The sequence below is a fragment of the Chelon labrosus genome (genome assembly GCF_963514085.1).
Source record: "Chelon labrosus genome assembly, chromosome: 9".
Lineage (NCBI taxonomy): Eukaryota > Metazoa > Chordata > Actinopteri > Mugiliformes > Mugilidae > Chelon > Chelon labrosus.
The window spans coordinates 25,281,225-25,297,377 of record NC_140359.1 but is presented as its reverse complement, the minus strand read 5'-3'; the positions used below and the strand labels follow the sequence as shown (position 1 = coordinate 25,297,377).

The following is a 16,153-nucleotide window of genomic DNA, read 5'->3' as shown; positions in this document are numbered from 1 at the left end:
GGCTGCAGTATAGGTCATAAGCTCCGCCTCTCCCATGTTAGTGGATGCGACTTGGGGCAAACTAAAACACTAAAATACACGTGAAATCATTTTTTTTTCTGTCATTCAAAGATAAAAACTAAAACCAAAAAGTACAGTGTATAATCCAACATTTCTTTGCAACTGGTGGAGGTAGAGCAGAAAAAATAGGGTCAGTTTGGCCAACACAAGGAAGTGGGGCCGTCCTGTCCATATTTAAATACAGTCTATGGTCCTTTATCCTCTCCTCTGCAGTGGAAAATACGGGACTTATTTGTATTGGAGTGAAACAGATCTTTAATATTTAGCCGTTGCTTGGGCTTCTCAGTTGCTCATGTGCTTATGGTCATAAACTCTGTTGTGGTTGTTCCAGTTCTGGTTCAGACCGTAATCACCCAGAGGTGAAGCACTGTTGTCTTGTTGCGAGTGTGTCTCTGAGCCTCAGTGCTGGTTGAAGTCCCTCTCTTGCAAAGATAGAGGGCTCAGTGTGGAGCCGTGAACTGACCTTTAGCTTTGATTGTACGTTGTCCTTAAATCAACCTCTCTTCTATTATATTAAAGCTCTGGTGTGGAGCTGAAGAGTTTCCTTATCTTTCCTGGAGATAAGGAAGTTTTTACTTTCACCCAGATGTAGATGGAAGCGTTTTGTTTTCCGCCTCTGACCTTGTGACTTCTCTGGGGGAAACGCCACCCTCCAGACAGCAGACTCATAAAGTGGAAGACGCAATCCTTTCATTCCTGTAAGTTCCTCCCTCCTTCCCGGGATAATTGAAAGGCTTTGAGGAAGGCTTTGCAGAGTTGAGCTCACGCAGGACATCAAAGGAGAATAAACCGTCGGACGCACAAGCTCGGGTCAGTGCAGCGGCTAACGCTGCCAAGCGGCGGAGGACATCGGCGCTGAGGAGCCTGGCCTCCTCACCCGGCCTGCTCCTTCTCCACAGTCTGCACAGCAGCTCCTCCTGCAAAGCTTCAAAGGCATTTCCTAATGAGGGCCAGATGCAGAGCTGAGATGACATGTAGCCACTGCTTGTTTTGCAATTATACACATTCACACGTGTATACGTTAGCGCATATGTTCTGTTTAGTGTGAGTTAAGTTTTCTCTAAAGCATGAAATGCTCTGCAGGCTGCTGCACACGCCGTTCATGTTGTTGTGCTGCTGAACTCTTTGCGATTATCTGGATACAAAAACGGTTTCTCTCGAGGCTTTTTCCCCCCATTAAAGCTTGAGCTTCTGCTTTTATTAGGGGAAAAACAACCCTGTTGAATATTCACAGCCCTCTCTTTAACTGTTCATGCTGTTTACTGTTGAAGCCTCAAATCCTGAACTTTGCGTGTTTTTTTTTTTTTTTTCACAGTGGAAAATGTGAACGGTTGCACCACATCCTGTCAGTGTTTGTCACTTTTTATGTGGTTCTAGACACATTGCTTGGTAGTTAGGTCTACGTTAATGTACACCGATCTGGCATAACATTAGGACCACCTTCCTAATATTGTGTAGGTCTCCCTTATGACTCCAAAACAGTTGCGACTCATCAGAGAATGGACATGGGCCTTCTGAGGGTGTCCTGTGGTGTCTGGTAACAGGAGGGGCCTCTGTGGATCATCCCACAGATACTTGATCAGTTTGGGATCTAGTGAATTTGGAGGCCAGGTCAACACCTTGTGCTGTTCTTCATGTTTTTTTGTTTTTTTGAGTTGTCCCTAAAGTGTTTTTGTGTGTGTGTCTGTGTCAGGCTGCATCCTGCTGGGGATGGCTGCTGCCATCAAGGAGTGTCATTGCTATGGGGTGGGGGTGCCTGGTCTGGTCTAGATGGGTGCTGCATGTCTAAGTAACATCCACATGAATGAATGCCAGGTCCAAAAGTTTCCCAGAAGAATATTGGATTGTCACAAGATGGTCAATGTTATTCACTTCTCCGGTCATAATGTTGTGGCTGATCTGTGTACATCCCCTGTATTGTCTGGCCCAGCATGGACAAAAAATGTTGTTTTGTACGTCTAATTAACGGTGCTCAGACAAACGGTTGAAACAGTTTGATGACTCATCTTGCACTTGGGGGCGTGTACTTTCCAGTTTCAGCTCTAAAATGTTAGACTAGACTGTTTTTCTGTGAGGACACAGCCTAAAAGTTTGGAAAAAGAATAGATAACTTGATTTATCAGGCCTTTAAGAAACTGGATTTCTCTTCTTCGTCCTGTTGAACTGATCATGATGTGGTTTAAAGCTGAAGGTTGAAGAAGGTTTCTTCCCGTATAGACCTGGAAGAATTTCAGTCTGATATTTTCTAAATTATTCAATAATAATGTTCTTAATAAAAATAAAAACGTGCTGTTCATTGAGTTTCTTCATATAGAGACGTATTTTGGTGCAAACGGTACATTTGAGTTTGTTTTTATAGCCTTTTTAACTCAGTGGGCGTTTTGATTTGTGACATTTAACCTGAAAACCAAAAAAAAACTTTCATTATGTGTGCAATCCAAACTTCACCCGTGCGCATCTCTCTTTTGTTTGTCTTGCACGTCAGGTGTCGCGTATCACAATAAATCATTTAGTTCCTTTGAACACAGTAACCTGACCTGGGTCATTATAAATCCGCACACGCACACCTTCAACACCTGTCGCACCACTAACAGGCCGAACGCTGCATGAGCACATTCCATATTTATGTAAGCACCGAGCTGAGGAGGGACGAAACGAGTTGTTCTGGTTTGTGTCGGCTAATGTCACTGCCTTGTTGTTTTTTTGTTTCACGTGTTCAGCCGCTTAAAGCTCGTGAGACCTGCTCAGATCAGATCGCCCTAGGAATCGATTATTTTTGTTCTGCTCGCTGTGGAGTAAAGTAAATATTGGTGAGTTCTTTATATTTGTTTGAATGGAGAACAAGTTATTTAGTTTGGTTTGCTTTGTGGACACATTTAAACTCACGAGATGCCAGGAAAATAGTTTCGGAAAAAAACGTCTTTCTCAGCCGGTTCGACTTTAATTTAGTTTGGTATGTTTGTAACCACCGTCTGCTTTGCATTTGTAGAACAAACGTGGTCTAAAGAATGACAAATGACAATTTTTCAACATATACGGTAACATAATGTGTGGTCTTTTATATGTGTGTAGCCTCTCTTTGCTGTAAAAGCTGAAAGTGATGCTTTGACGGGTAGCTGTCGGTCATTTAGTTCCACTCAACCCTATGCAACCATTGCATAACATTTGATTACCGAAAATAAACTATTGGTGCATTTAAATATTTGAGTCCTTGGTGTGACTCCACGTACGTCACAGAGCAGTTGTTATAAACTACAGATTAAGTTCTCGTTTTTTTCAGTGAGCGAATAAAAATGATCTGAAACACAGTTGATTTAATGATTTAATTGACTTCATGATCCTCTTCAGACCTTGTGTTAAAGGGGAACTACTGTTTTTTACAACCTGGACCTTATTTAACATATGATTGTTTACTCACCCGTATAACTTTGGTGTCATTTGGAGTCGTTCGGCCGATATTTAGATCAGTGTATATCCATATAGTGGGAGTGACTGGGGCACCGAAACGCAGCCTCTAAATAACGCATTATCTGCTGTGAAAATTTGACCAATATTTTGTTATGATACGCTAGTGCTATTCCCTGTTGAGTCTGGAGTTACCTCTAAATAACACGTTATTTAGAGGCTGTGTTTCGGTGCCCCAGTCACTCCCACTATATGGATATACACGGCGCTCCAATGGATCTAAATATCGTCTGAACGACCCCAAATGACAACCTTATTTAAAATATGATCGTTTACTCACCCATATAACTTGGTGTCATTTGGAGTCGTTCAGACGATATTTAGATCAGCGTATATCCATATAACGGGAGTGACTGGGGCACCGAAACGCAGCCACTAAATAACACATTGTCTGCTGTGAAAATTTTACCAATATTTTGTTATGATACGCTAGTCCTATTCTCCGTTGAGTCCAAAGTTTCCTCTAAATAATGCGTTATTTAGACGTTATTTAGAGGCTGCGTTTCGGTGCCCCAATCACTCCCACTATATGGATATACACGGCGCTCCAATGGATCTGAATATCGTCCGAATGACTCCAAATGACACCAAAGTTATATGGGTGAGTAAACGATCGTATTTTATGCCAGAAATAAGGTCCAGGTTGTAAAAAAACAGTAATTCCCCTTTAAGATCCGATCTGGGCTGTCCAATCGCAAGCGGCCAGCTTGAGACGTGTGTTGAGACCCGGCATCAGACATGCGTCTCCAGATCCGATCTCAGTTTTTGCACTCATCTGGGGTGCAGTAGAATATTTTATGTTTTCTTTTTTTTCGGAATGAATGAGGCAAATCTCCGCACCCCAGCTGACTAGCGGAGGCCTTTAACGTGACTCAGGACACATTACATTCACACTAACAAAGGAATGAGGACACATGCGACCCAGACTGTCTCTAAATGTGGTCAGAGATCAGATCTCTCAAATGCGACCTGGAGGTGTTCACACCTGTCCTGTACGGATCCCCCAGATCGGATCTTGATGCAAGGTCTGAGCAGGCCCCATGTGATTCAAATAAACAGATTCAAAACAGAGAACTGATTCATATTTAATGATATCTTATACTCACCTTTATTAGCACGTCCTTCCTGGGAATTGAGGCGTCCCGTGGCGTTTTAGTTCACCTCCAGTCTTCACCTCCAGCTGCTGAGGCCTGGATGTTCTGGTTGATATATAACTATTCATTCTTTTTCCACTGCGTTCTGTTGTGAGGCTCATTAGCTGCTCTTCAAGCTGCAGAGTGAGAGGTTGTTAACAACGTTAGCTCGCCACGCGCTTCACCTGGAGGCCCAGTGGAGGGGCTGGTTCCATCCAAACGGCCTTAAAGACCTGTTTCCTCTTATAGGACACAGATCGTTTGGCTGTCATCTGAGGAAGTCGTCTAATCTTAGCCGTGAAACTTATCCCCCTCCTCTCTCTCCCTCTCGGAGGATCGCTGGGTAAAGGCTTGTTTTGTCGGTGGCTTGCGGGACTCGGTCGCGTTTGCTACCTGTCTGCGCGCTGCTGCAGGAAGTTAGAATGAGAGTTACAGGTAAGAGGCTCGAGCTGATTGTTACTTTAAAAGTGTTGTGGTGTTGAGGAACGTTAATGAGTAACGATCAGATCAGATGTGACCTTGTTTGCCGTGTGCATCAGATTCAGCAGCTCTTGATCTGTGGTGTTTGACAAGACACAGGAACACATTGTTTAACCTTCACGGTGTATCAGCTCCTTTAAAATCTGCTGGATAAAAGGTGTTGGGTGGGGGGGGTAATGTCATGGGACTATATGTGATTCCATCCAGTTCACTGAGTGATTAAGCAACAGGATGAAAGCTCAGGTTTTCCTTGTAGAAATGTGACTTCCTCAGCACGTTGATTATTAACTCTGTCTTGTTTTGTAGAAGAGATAAAACAGTGTCAGGGGAAAACAATTTGTGGACTTGTCCTTTATAATATTAGTTTTTTTTTCAGTTTCTAACGTTAAAAAGACGCTCAGACCTCATGAGCTTATAGAACGTCCTGTTTAGAGCTGATTTGTCAGCTGAAATTATTGGGCTCCTGATTTAATCATTTATTACTATTAATTATCAGTGGAATAAAATGCAGCATTTCTGCTCATTTCAGATTCTTAAACTAAAATATTTAAGTGCAAAGGTCAAATAAAATCGGTGAAACCCAATGTGTCGCCGGCGGGACAATTGCTCGAGTCCACTCTGGATTACCATAATTACATCACGGTTTCTGAAGGCTGAGACGTTTACAGCCAGTATGGTGTCATTACGGTAATTTCCATTGCGGACATTTAAACTGTTAAGGAGTAATTAATCCTCATCTTCATTCATCTTCTGTAACCACTGTACAGATCTCCAGTCGATCACAGGGCTAACACAGAGAGACACTCACACCTACGGCCAATTTAGAATCACCAATGAACCTAACCAGCATGTCTTTGGACGGTGGGAGGAAGCTGGAGAACCTGGAGAGAACCCACGCAGACACAGGGAGAACATGCAAACTCCACACAGAAAGGAACCAGTCGGCCCATGGATTAGAACCCAGAACCTTCTTGCCGTGAGGCATCAGTGCTAGTTTTCTTTGCAACTACTTGAATTAATCAGTAAATATGGGCGGCACAGTGGCGTGGTGGTTAGCACTGATGCCTCTCTGTGTTAGCCCTGAGATAGACTGGCGTCCTGTCCAGGGTGTACCCCGCCTCTCGCCCGATGACAGCTGGGATACGATCCAGCCCCACCCGCAACCCTTCACAGGACAAGCGGTTACAGAAGATGAACGAATGAACAAATAATCAGTAAATACATGATAGTCTCTTGTAGCCCAAACATGTACGACAACGTCTTCAAAGCTTGATATCTTGGCTTCTATTTGTCTTGTGCAAGTTTCTCACAGAGTCGCCGTGCGGCTGATTGACTGATGTTGTCCGTATCAGAGTTGTATCTCTAAGGATTTCCTGCTCCTTCCTGCAGGTTTGCGTTCTGGCCGCTCATGGAACAGGAAACCTGGGAGATGTTGGGTCAGTCCATTGTGTGGGTGTGTGTGTTTTGTTCTTTAAAAAAACATTTCTAGACCTCTTTCACAGCAGACAGTTTGTCTAGTCAGAGCCATAAAAAGCACAGGTGTATTAAAATGATAATGATAATGGCTGCTTACGAGTTAAGGGAGGATCCTGTATTTGTGCACTGCAGTGAGACACGTGATGAAACGATCGTTAATACTACTGCGGTTGGAAAACGTCTGCTGTGAAATAAGTCGGTTTGCATGCAGACGGAAAGGAGAGCTTGTCCTTCAAGTCTAATTGTTCCCTTTTTAACTGGTTTAACACGTGTCTGGGTGTATTCTGGATATTCGCTGCCTTGGAAGTAGACGAGCTTGCGGTTATGACACGGGTTGGAAGTTGTATGTTTTAAAAAGGTTTGGTGCTTGAGGCAGCCGTTGATGCTGAGAAGGCATGGTGAAAGGATGAGGGTGTTGGTCGGATCACGGTCCGTGAACTTGGACCTGAGCTGAATGACACTTTTTGTTTTGCTTTGTGTGTGTGTGTGTTAGTCCGTGTCCCTCCCTCCATATTTGTGTTGTGTTTTATTTGTGCTTATGACTGGAATCTGGCACTGATGGTTTGGATCCAGATGTGCACCAGCTGCAACAGCTAGAAACACAAACATGGTGTTGAACCTAGTGAATGAATGGCATGAAAAATTTGGTTTAAGCAATAATTAAAATAAAATATTAACAGGATCTTAGACTTAGACAGACTTTAATCATCCACAAGGGAAATTGCTTGGTCACAGTAGCTTAGCTGCACATAAAAAAACACTCTTGAGAACCACTAGTAAAAAGAAAAATATAAGTAAAATCTAGTAAAATAAAATGGTATAAGCAAAACATTTACAAAATTAGCAAATGTACAAGAAATCTGTTACAGAAAGGTGAGTTGTTGAACAGCCGGATAGAGTTTGGTATGAATGACGTCCTGTAGCGTTCACTGTGGGAGTGGATCTGGTTAGAGAATGAGCTCCACTGTCCTTCTATAGTCTGGTGTAGTGGATGAGATGGATTGTCCATGATGTAGAGCAGTTTGTCCAGTGTCCTCCTGTCCCTCACTGAGACAAACGTCTCTAACTATCTGCCAATAACATGACCAGCCTCTCGGATCAATTCGCTGATCCTACTTATGTCCCCCAACAAACCACAGCAAAGTACAGGGCGCTCGCGACAACAGACTGGTAGAAGATCTCCAGCAACTCGCTCTGGCAGTTTGTGGTTTTGTCAGTGTTTCACAAACTTTTTCATATTCGGATCATGTTCCCTGTGATTTCAAAATGAGTCTTTTTGTCGTTTTGACCTGAAAGAAGCATTTTTTTTTTTTTTATGCCTTATTTGACTTTGACTAAACTCTACTAGTCCAGTTGCCTTTCTTTAACGTTTTTTTTTAGATATACCATGACCTGGATGACTGACTTTCAATTCAATTTTATTTATATGGCATCAGTAACAAAACTAATTGTCTCGGGACGCTTTACAGAACCAGGCCAGAAACCCCCAGAGCGAGTATTAATGCGATGAAGGAAAGAAAAATACTTTTAACAGGAAGAAACCTTGAGCAGAACCTTCAGCTCACATGGAAGGACCCATCTGCTTGAGGCCAACCGGGTAGAGACAGAAGAAGAGAACAGCAGGAGGAAAGAGATAACATACAAGTTATAGCTGATGCATGTTACATGAGAGATTGAAAATTAGTATAAACCAGAGAATAGGCGCATAAAACCGCTTCAATGATTGAATATAAGAGGTATCATAGGCAGGTTGGAGAATGATGCATTCAGGTAGGAGTCAGTAAGACTGGACAGGTTGATGTGACCACGACCACAGATGATAATTACGGCGCTCTGCAGAAGATGGAGGGAGGAAGGGAGGGGAGGGAAAGGGAGATGGAGACGGGGGACACACAGCCAGTAACATGCAACATGCAACCTGCTGTAGCCAATTTTAAAATGTGCAGGTCAGAGCGTCTATTTAGGTGTTGGAACAGTTCGTTGGGCTCTGCAAAGGTTGGTTCGTATTTCTCTTCCCTGTATTGGATCTATAATAGCTCCTCGGGGAGGACGGACAGTCGGGCCTCGCCAACGGCAGCCTGACGACTGACGACATGGCCGCACTGCTTTATTTGGATGCGTTCTGTAAACAAGGATTTACGTGCGCTGCAGTTGAGCGAAAGCGTCTCTGCAGAGCGGCTACTGACAAACAAGGTGACATTTCACATGTTCCCGTTACGAAAAAGCTGCGAGTGCAACAGAGGTGACGTGAGGCGACGCCGCTGGCGGCCTTCGTTGTGGTCGTTTGGCGTGTCGGAGCATTTTTTTAAATATTTACAAAGTTGAGTAGAGAACAGATACTCTATCACGGTCTTCTGGTTGTTCCTAGAACAAGGTTGAAGCACGGAGGGAGGTTGTGCTTTCTCAGCTGCAGCCTCCAAACTCTGCACATTAGGCCGGCAGAGACACTGCCTGTTTTTAAATCCCTTCTTGTTCTTATTCTTTGGCTTTTAATTCAGTTTAACAGCTGATGTTTTTTGTTGTGACTTTTCATTATGTTTTAATCCATATTTTTTTTTGTCACATGCCTTGACTACTCTGCACAGCACTTTGGTCAACATTTGTATTTATAAGTTGCAGCTCTATTATAAAGCACTAACGGCTATTTTGATAGTCGCCTAGTCTATATTTATTTAAATGGCAGCAGCAATAAAATAAACTTTTTTTCCTTTAACTAAAGTTAATTGTCAGACAGAATGGCAACATGACTCTTTAAACTGTCGTAACACAAATAATATGGACTCTTTTGCACATACAGTAATAGGCTAGCTGCTAGCATGGGAGCTAACTATTTTACCGAGGTGCTTCTTCTAATGTTCATGCATAGCTGAGGTGACCCCATGGTGCACGAGGTTCAGCTTATAAATCTTGCATGTGACAGTTTTCTCAGTTGTTTCGAGTATGAAGTGTTCCCAAACTTTTTGTTTTGCGTTGGCGTCGCTTTAGCCACTGCCATGTTTCTGCTTCAACGCATGTTCCCGGTCACATGTGCTGTCAGTGCATGAACGACTGGGAACATAGACGGTACAAAGATGGACGGCAGAATGGCTCCTCAAAGGTGAAGCCCAAGCAAGTAGAGCTCCCCCTGGTGGCTGGCTGTAGTATAGGTCATAAGCTCCACCCCCTCCATGTTCGTGGGCGGGACTTGAGCCAAATTAAAACTCTAAAGTACACGTGAAATAATTGTTTTTCAAGGATGCTTTCTGTCATTTTAGATAGTTAATATAATGTTGATGAATGTTCAAGAGTAAATTTTTTTGGTTTCGTTTTAGTTTGACGCTGTAGAAACAGGATGTGACATAATGGCGACCACCAGTTACCATGCCAACCGCTCCGTAAAGTGGTCACGTGGGGCCGTGAGGAAAAAAAAAAACCCTAAAAAATCCAACAGAGCAGAGCATAGTATTAATTAAACGAAAACGCAAGTGAATCTGGAGGACGTGTGGGCGGGGCATCGATATTGTGGCTCCACTCTTGGACCGTACTGATCGGAATCTAGAATAAGAAAAATAAGAAAAACCTTTATTAGTCCCGCAATGGGGAAATTGCAGTCTGACTCCAAACTCACAAGATGGGATAATCCGTCATTTTCCCATGGAAACGGATCCCTGTTTCCACGGGAAAATGACGGATTATCCCAAAATGCCATCAGCCAATGACAGGAAGTGGTGATGTGTAGTCCATATTTATATACAGTCCATGTTTGGGAAAAGTGAGACCTCTCCCTCTGATCTAATTAAATTGGCTGCAGTAAAACAGTGTTTAACGTCGCATTGCACGCCGTGGGTTACATACACGATGACGCCACTAACGACCTGTCGATTGTCGATTAGTCGTTGCACCCCTACTTTATAAATACATTTTCTTCCACCGTCTTTCACCGAATGAGTTGGAGATGTCAGCTGAAACAGAAGTCTGATGTTGCCAAAATCTCTGAGTTTCTTTTAGAGTCTATTATAAAAAGGGCCCGACTGTATCGCCTTTGTGAAGGCCAACCTCTTCCACGTCTTTGACCGGACTGACGCTCTCTGTGGCCCATGAAGTCGGCCTGTGTTGGCTCCGTTTTATAAGAAGAGAACGGCCCTTTTGTTCCCGTTCATAATGTGTCCATTGAGACCGACCAGGCATGGGCACACAGGACCTCTGTGCTAATAAATGTCAAACACACCTGTGGTCGCATTAAGTGGGTTTCAGCTGCCACAAAGAAATGCTTTCCAACAACAAATAAATAAATAAATAAATATAAATGTCGGACAGTGACCTTTTTATATAATCGGTCAAATGTGGGGAAAAGTTGCATCTTTATATAAGATGCCCTGTCACACCTGTACTGCATTGTCAAAGGTTGCAAAGCCAACTTAGAGACAAATCAAATGTTTTAGTGCATGACTTTAAATGACCAGATCTGTCTCCCATCACTAACCTGATATAAGAGAGTAAATGTGTTCTTTGTGTTTTATCTCAGTTTGCAGGTTGCATGATAATCTGGACTTGATGCATGGCAGTTGCATGACAGCAGTGAGTCTTGTTGTGGGACTGAGCGCACACAGCGGCAGCGATGGCTCAAACCATTCACCTGAACGGCAACGGCCCAGGTAACCACCCCCCCTTTGTTTTTAATTATTTAATGGTTCTTTTTCATTTTGAGTGCATTTGAGTGTGTGCCTGTGTGCTGTGTTTTTGCCGTCTTCCCTGTCTTGTGCGATCTAGTCCAAATCATCGGTTGTCTTGCAGAAGTCATGCACTGCTAGTAAAGGTTTCCCTTCTCGTCATGCCTCGTGGGTGACGTGCTCTCATCCTGGCTAAATAAAACCCGAGCCCTGCAGGGATACAACGGGACTAAAGTTGGATTAGGTGTCAGGTTTCAAGCTTTTGTCGTGCAGGTATATTTAACTCGCCGGCTCGTGCCTCGCATCGTGTTGCCGTCTCAACAACATGTTTTGCAAGATTTTACTTTCAGCTGACTCATTCGTTAACTAGTCTAGGCTGTGTATACCTCGATCAGCCGCATCATTATGACCACTGACAGGAGAAGTAAATACAGTAACTTTGACAATTTTGTGACAATTCATTGTTCTCCTGGGAAATTTTTGGACCTGGCATTCATTGGTGTGGATGTTACTTAGACATGTAGCACCCACCTAGACCAGACCAGGCGCCCCCACCCCATAGCAATGACACTCCTTGATGGCAGCAGCCATCCCCAGCAGGATGCAGCCTGACACAGGCACACACACAAAAACACTTTAGGAACAACTAAAAAAAAAAAAAAACATGAAGAACAGCACAAGGTGTTGACCTGGCCTCCACATTCACTAGATCCCCTCTAGAGGCCCCTCCCCTCAAAGGCACCACAGGACACCCTCAGAAGGCCCATGTCCATTTTCTGATGAGTCACAACTGTTTTGGATAGGGATGCACCAAAAATTTTCATCTGAAAATGCACTTTCCAGCCATTTTCGGCCGAAAATTTCTGCAGTTGTTGCTTGTACGTGTTGTTTCGGCCGAAAAAACGAAAATGCACGAAGATTTATCGCTGAAACAGGATGTTGTGATGATGCAAGCAACAACCGCAGCAATTTTCGGCCGAAAATGGCCCAAAAGTGCATTTTCAGTTTTTCGGACGAATATTTTCGGTGCATCCCTAGTTTTGGATGCACAAGGAAAACCTACACAATACTAGGAAGGTGGTCATAATGTTATGCCCGATCGGTGTATTTGTTCTCGGAGTCTCCTCATGAATGTCCCACACACGTACTAAAGGAAAGTCAAACACTTGCTCACAAAAGAGTCACTTTTTGTCCAGCTCCTCTCTAAGCTCCTCCTGCTCCCCCTTTCACTCTGAGACCCACCGAGGTCGTGTTCATGTAGCGCACACGTAAAGACGATTTCCACGCCTCGGTGTGAAATAATTGCTGTCAGCCGAGGCGCTGCTGTGAACACACACACACCTGCAGACTACTCACATTCCTGCAAACACCAACAGGAGAGAGAGAGTGGAGCTTCTTATTTCCAAATCCCTCCAAGAATGCGCAGCATGCAGAACAGATGCTTTCAAGAGACTCTAACACCGTCTCGGACGTCGGTCTGACACCGACATGCACACGCTGAGACTCTGAGATGATGCCTTTTTGCGTGATGAGATAAACATATAGATGCACTACAACATTTACAAGTCAGTGCGGCCGTTTATTGTCCTTTTCTTTTTTAAACTCGTGAGGAATGCTACACTAACGCTGATAACCTCCTTCCCCCGCTAATGGTTAAAGCAGCTTCTCTGCAGTGTTGGCAGATAACGGGTCAAAGCGGTCACCTGCTGCTGCAAAAGAATTTAAAGAAGACGCCGATATTCAAGTTTAAGTGGAGTGTGTGCAGTGGCTCGGGCACAAAAGCGTGAAGCAGTCATTGTAGAAGTTGGTGCTCAGAGAGTCTTGAAGCTTTGATTCAAGGTGTTTAGTGGAAGTTTTACCACTTTTTTTATGAGGAGAGCTGCTCTTCCTGTGAAACATTTGTATATCTTGTGTGGTAAAGTCTAGAAAAAGAGGCTATCTCGGCACAAGGCAGGCGATTGTTGCAGTCTTACTGGAATCAACACTTTCCATGACGCACAATCATAATGACATAAAATCATAAAAAGTACTACAAGCTGCAGGTTGAGGACCACATGACTGATGGAAGGTTATTAGAAGCCTTTTATACGTACATGTATGATATAAATTTAATCTGTGAAGGTAAAATCTAACACGGTAGTAGGAAATCTTATTGAACTTTACTTGCAGACTCAGAGCGTCCACATTAACGTTGGCCCGACTTGAATGCCACCAGCCTGCTGCGGACAGAAAGCCCAGAAAGCCCCCTGCAGCTCATTTAAACCTGCTGAAGCGCTCTTCTTTTCTGCAGCAGTAATGGACCCAGCTGGCACTTATTTACCCCCCCCATGGCACACGGTTCAGTCTCTTTCTCATTGTGTGTTTGTGTAAAGAGCAGCGAGGATATAATAATGTGTGCCAAAGGGGCAGGACACTGTGGTCTTTGTAAACCGCGCGGGATAACGTTTTGTTTTATTTGCTGTTCCTGGCTGCTCCGGACACTAAATGACTTCATACAGCCGTGTTGATGAATGGATGGAGCTCTAGTGTGACACTGACTCAGTGTGCATTCACTGTTGGTATCTGAGATGTGCCACAATAAGACAGAACAGTGCAGCATTTCAGCTCAGAGAGTGTGCATACATAAATCTGATAGATTAGCAGGATTAATCATATTTTAGCTGCTGCCATAGCATGCACTTTACGCACCATATCTGCAAAGGAATGTCTCGTATGTTTAAGCTTTATGTCAGGTACAGGTTTATACAGGTACCAAGTTTCTGTTTTGATTTTGATTTATTAATTTTTTTTGCACAAAAACCTTCAAATCTAATGATATGTCCATTAGCATGTGCTAATTAGTGAATGCTAGCCTGCATCTAACAAACATCTTAGCATTATGTTTGTGTGCATGTTTGCATTTAGTTGAAGGCAGCACTGCGCCACCGTGTATCCTTAAAAAAGATCTGGTCGAACAGGGCCCAGAAAACCTCCCAATGAGATCTCACCCCTCAGGAACTCGGTGTCTCATCAATGTGTCATAGGTAGACACGGCTCTGGTAACTCCAGATGTGAATGAGGACACATTGATATTTGGTCATTATTACCACATTTGGAGTTTTACAATGCTGCGTATGAAGCATAGTCTGTATAAAGATAGGCGGCAGAACAGCTTCTCAAAGGGGAAGCCAAAGCATGTAGAGCTCCCCCTGGTGGCTGGCTGCAGTATAGGTCATAATCTCCGCCCCTTCCATGTTAGTGGATGGGACGAAGTTAAACACTAAAATGCACATCAAATAAATAATTTTTCAAGGAGGTTTCTGTCATTTTATGTAGTTATTATAATGTTGATGCATATTTAGTCAATTTTTCTGTTGAGTTCAGTTTAAGTTAGTCACTTAGAAACAGGACGTGACATCATGCCAACCCGTAGGACCATCAGAGTTGGAAAGTGCCGTATATAATCCAACATTTCCTCGTAGCTGGTGGCGGTAGAGCGGAGGGCAGTATTAATTAAACAAAAACATGAGTGAATCTGGTGGAAGAGTGGACGGGTCATCCATAACATGGCTCCACTCTAAGGCCGTCCTGATCAGACTGGCTCCAAAGGTGCAAGATTAAATTAAAAAATGGCGCTGCAATGCGGTGAGTGCGCCCAACTTTAGACACAGGAGACGCAGGACAGGATTTTTTTGGGGGGGCACACGCGATCGGGATATGACGGGAGTATTTTTGTGGGCTCGGGATGGGATGGGAGCAATGAGATGGACAGGTTTTTGATGGGCTCCCACGCAAACGCAAACCTGTTACTGAACATATTACACAGTAAAGTTTACTTTTATCTTTTATTTGTTCAAAAAGGCTGACGTATGTATTAATTACAATGTGTGAAATAAACTACAACGGAGTCTGAAAAGAATTTTTTTTTGGGGGGGGGCTTGAAGATTTTCTTATGTACCAAAGGGGGTCCCAGCAGAGAAAGTTTGGGAACCACTGGGCTCATGCTGAAGAGGCTGAGCTACCACCATCATAAAAAGAGAGTTCAGGTGAGTGAAGCCAAAGGTCAAACACAGGTAATCAGCAACAAGAGGCAGATGAAACACCTCACCGTTGGTCTCCACACAACAAACATCCACCCAGACAGTTTTAACTTCCATATTTAGCCGAACATGTTCTTTGAAAAGTTTTCTAAAATCATATTATTTCTTTTATTTTTTACGCATTACCGTCTGCATACCAAGATTGTTTTTCTTGCCCATCTATGAGAAAAAACTAAGATGGGCAAAGTTTTTCAGACTGCCTCACTGTTTGCCCGAGGAAGTCCAAACATTTTCCCGCGTCATCATCATGTCCAGCGCCGAGTTGTTGAATTTGGCAGCGGCGTCTGGCTCGGCCCCGTGAGTTTCTAGGAGAAGCCGATAGACGGATCGTAGCTGGCAGCTCGGCCTGTGCAGCCTCTGTTCGCCTAATGTGCGGCTTTGGTCTGTTCTTATTGTGTTGTTTCCTGGGTTTAAACGAGGACGGATGTGTCTTGCCGTCGCTGCGCTGCACCGCTGCAGCATGAGGTGTTGATCTAACGCTGGCTCTGCTTTTCTTGGGAGTAGTTATTCTCCCAGGCTAGAGCCAGGAAATACCAGCCTGCTATGAGGACTGTGTGTGTGAGAGAGCTTGTGTAACGTGCATTGTGGGGACAAAAGTCAAGTCCCCATGAGGTTAATGATTAGGTTTTATTGTGAGAACTTGTGTTAAATGTTAAGGTGAGATTAGTGGGAGTGGTGGTTATCTTTAGGGTAGTGGTATAACTAAAGGAAATGTGTTTATGTCGGGGTAATGTCCTCTGAAGTGATCGAAACAGGACTGTGGGTGTTTGTGTGTGCTGTCAGGCCACTGGAGTCCCCTCCACCCAGGCTC

General features: G+C 43.7%; 1 protein-coding gene across 2 annotated transcripts in view; it reads left to right on the top strand.

Moving 5' to 3' along the window:
* kank1a (KN motif and ankyrin repeat domains 1a) overlaps positions 1-16,153 on the top strand; it is a 62,066-nt gene that overhangs the window by 25,417 nt on the left and 20,496 nt on the right. For both annotated transcript variants that reach the window (XM_084551903.1, XM_084551904.1), the window contains exon 2: positions 11,119-11,248. In XM_084551903.1, the coding sequence (XP_084408029.1) occupies positions 11,212-11,248 (37 nt within the window). In that variant the 5' untranslated portion in view covers positions 11,119-11,211. The remainder of the gene's footprint in view (positions 1-11,118; positions 11,249-16,153) is intronic.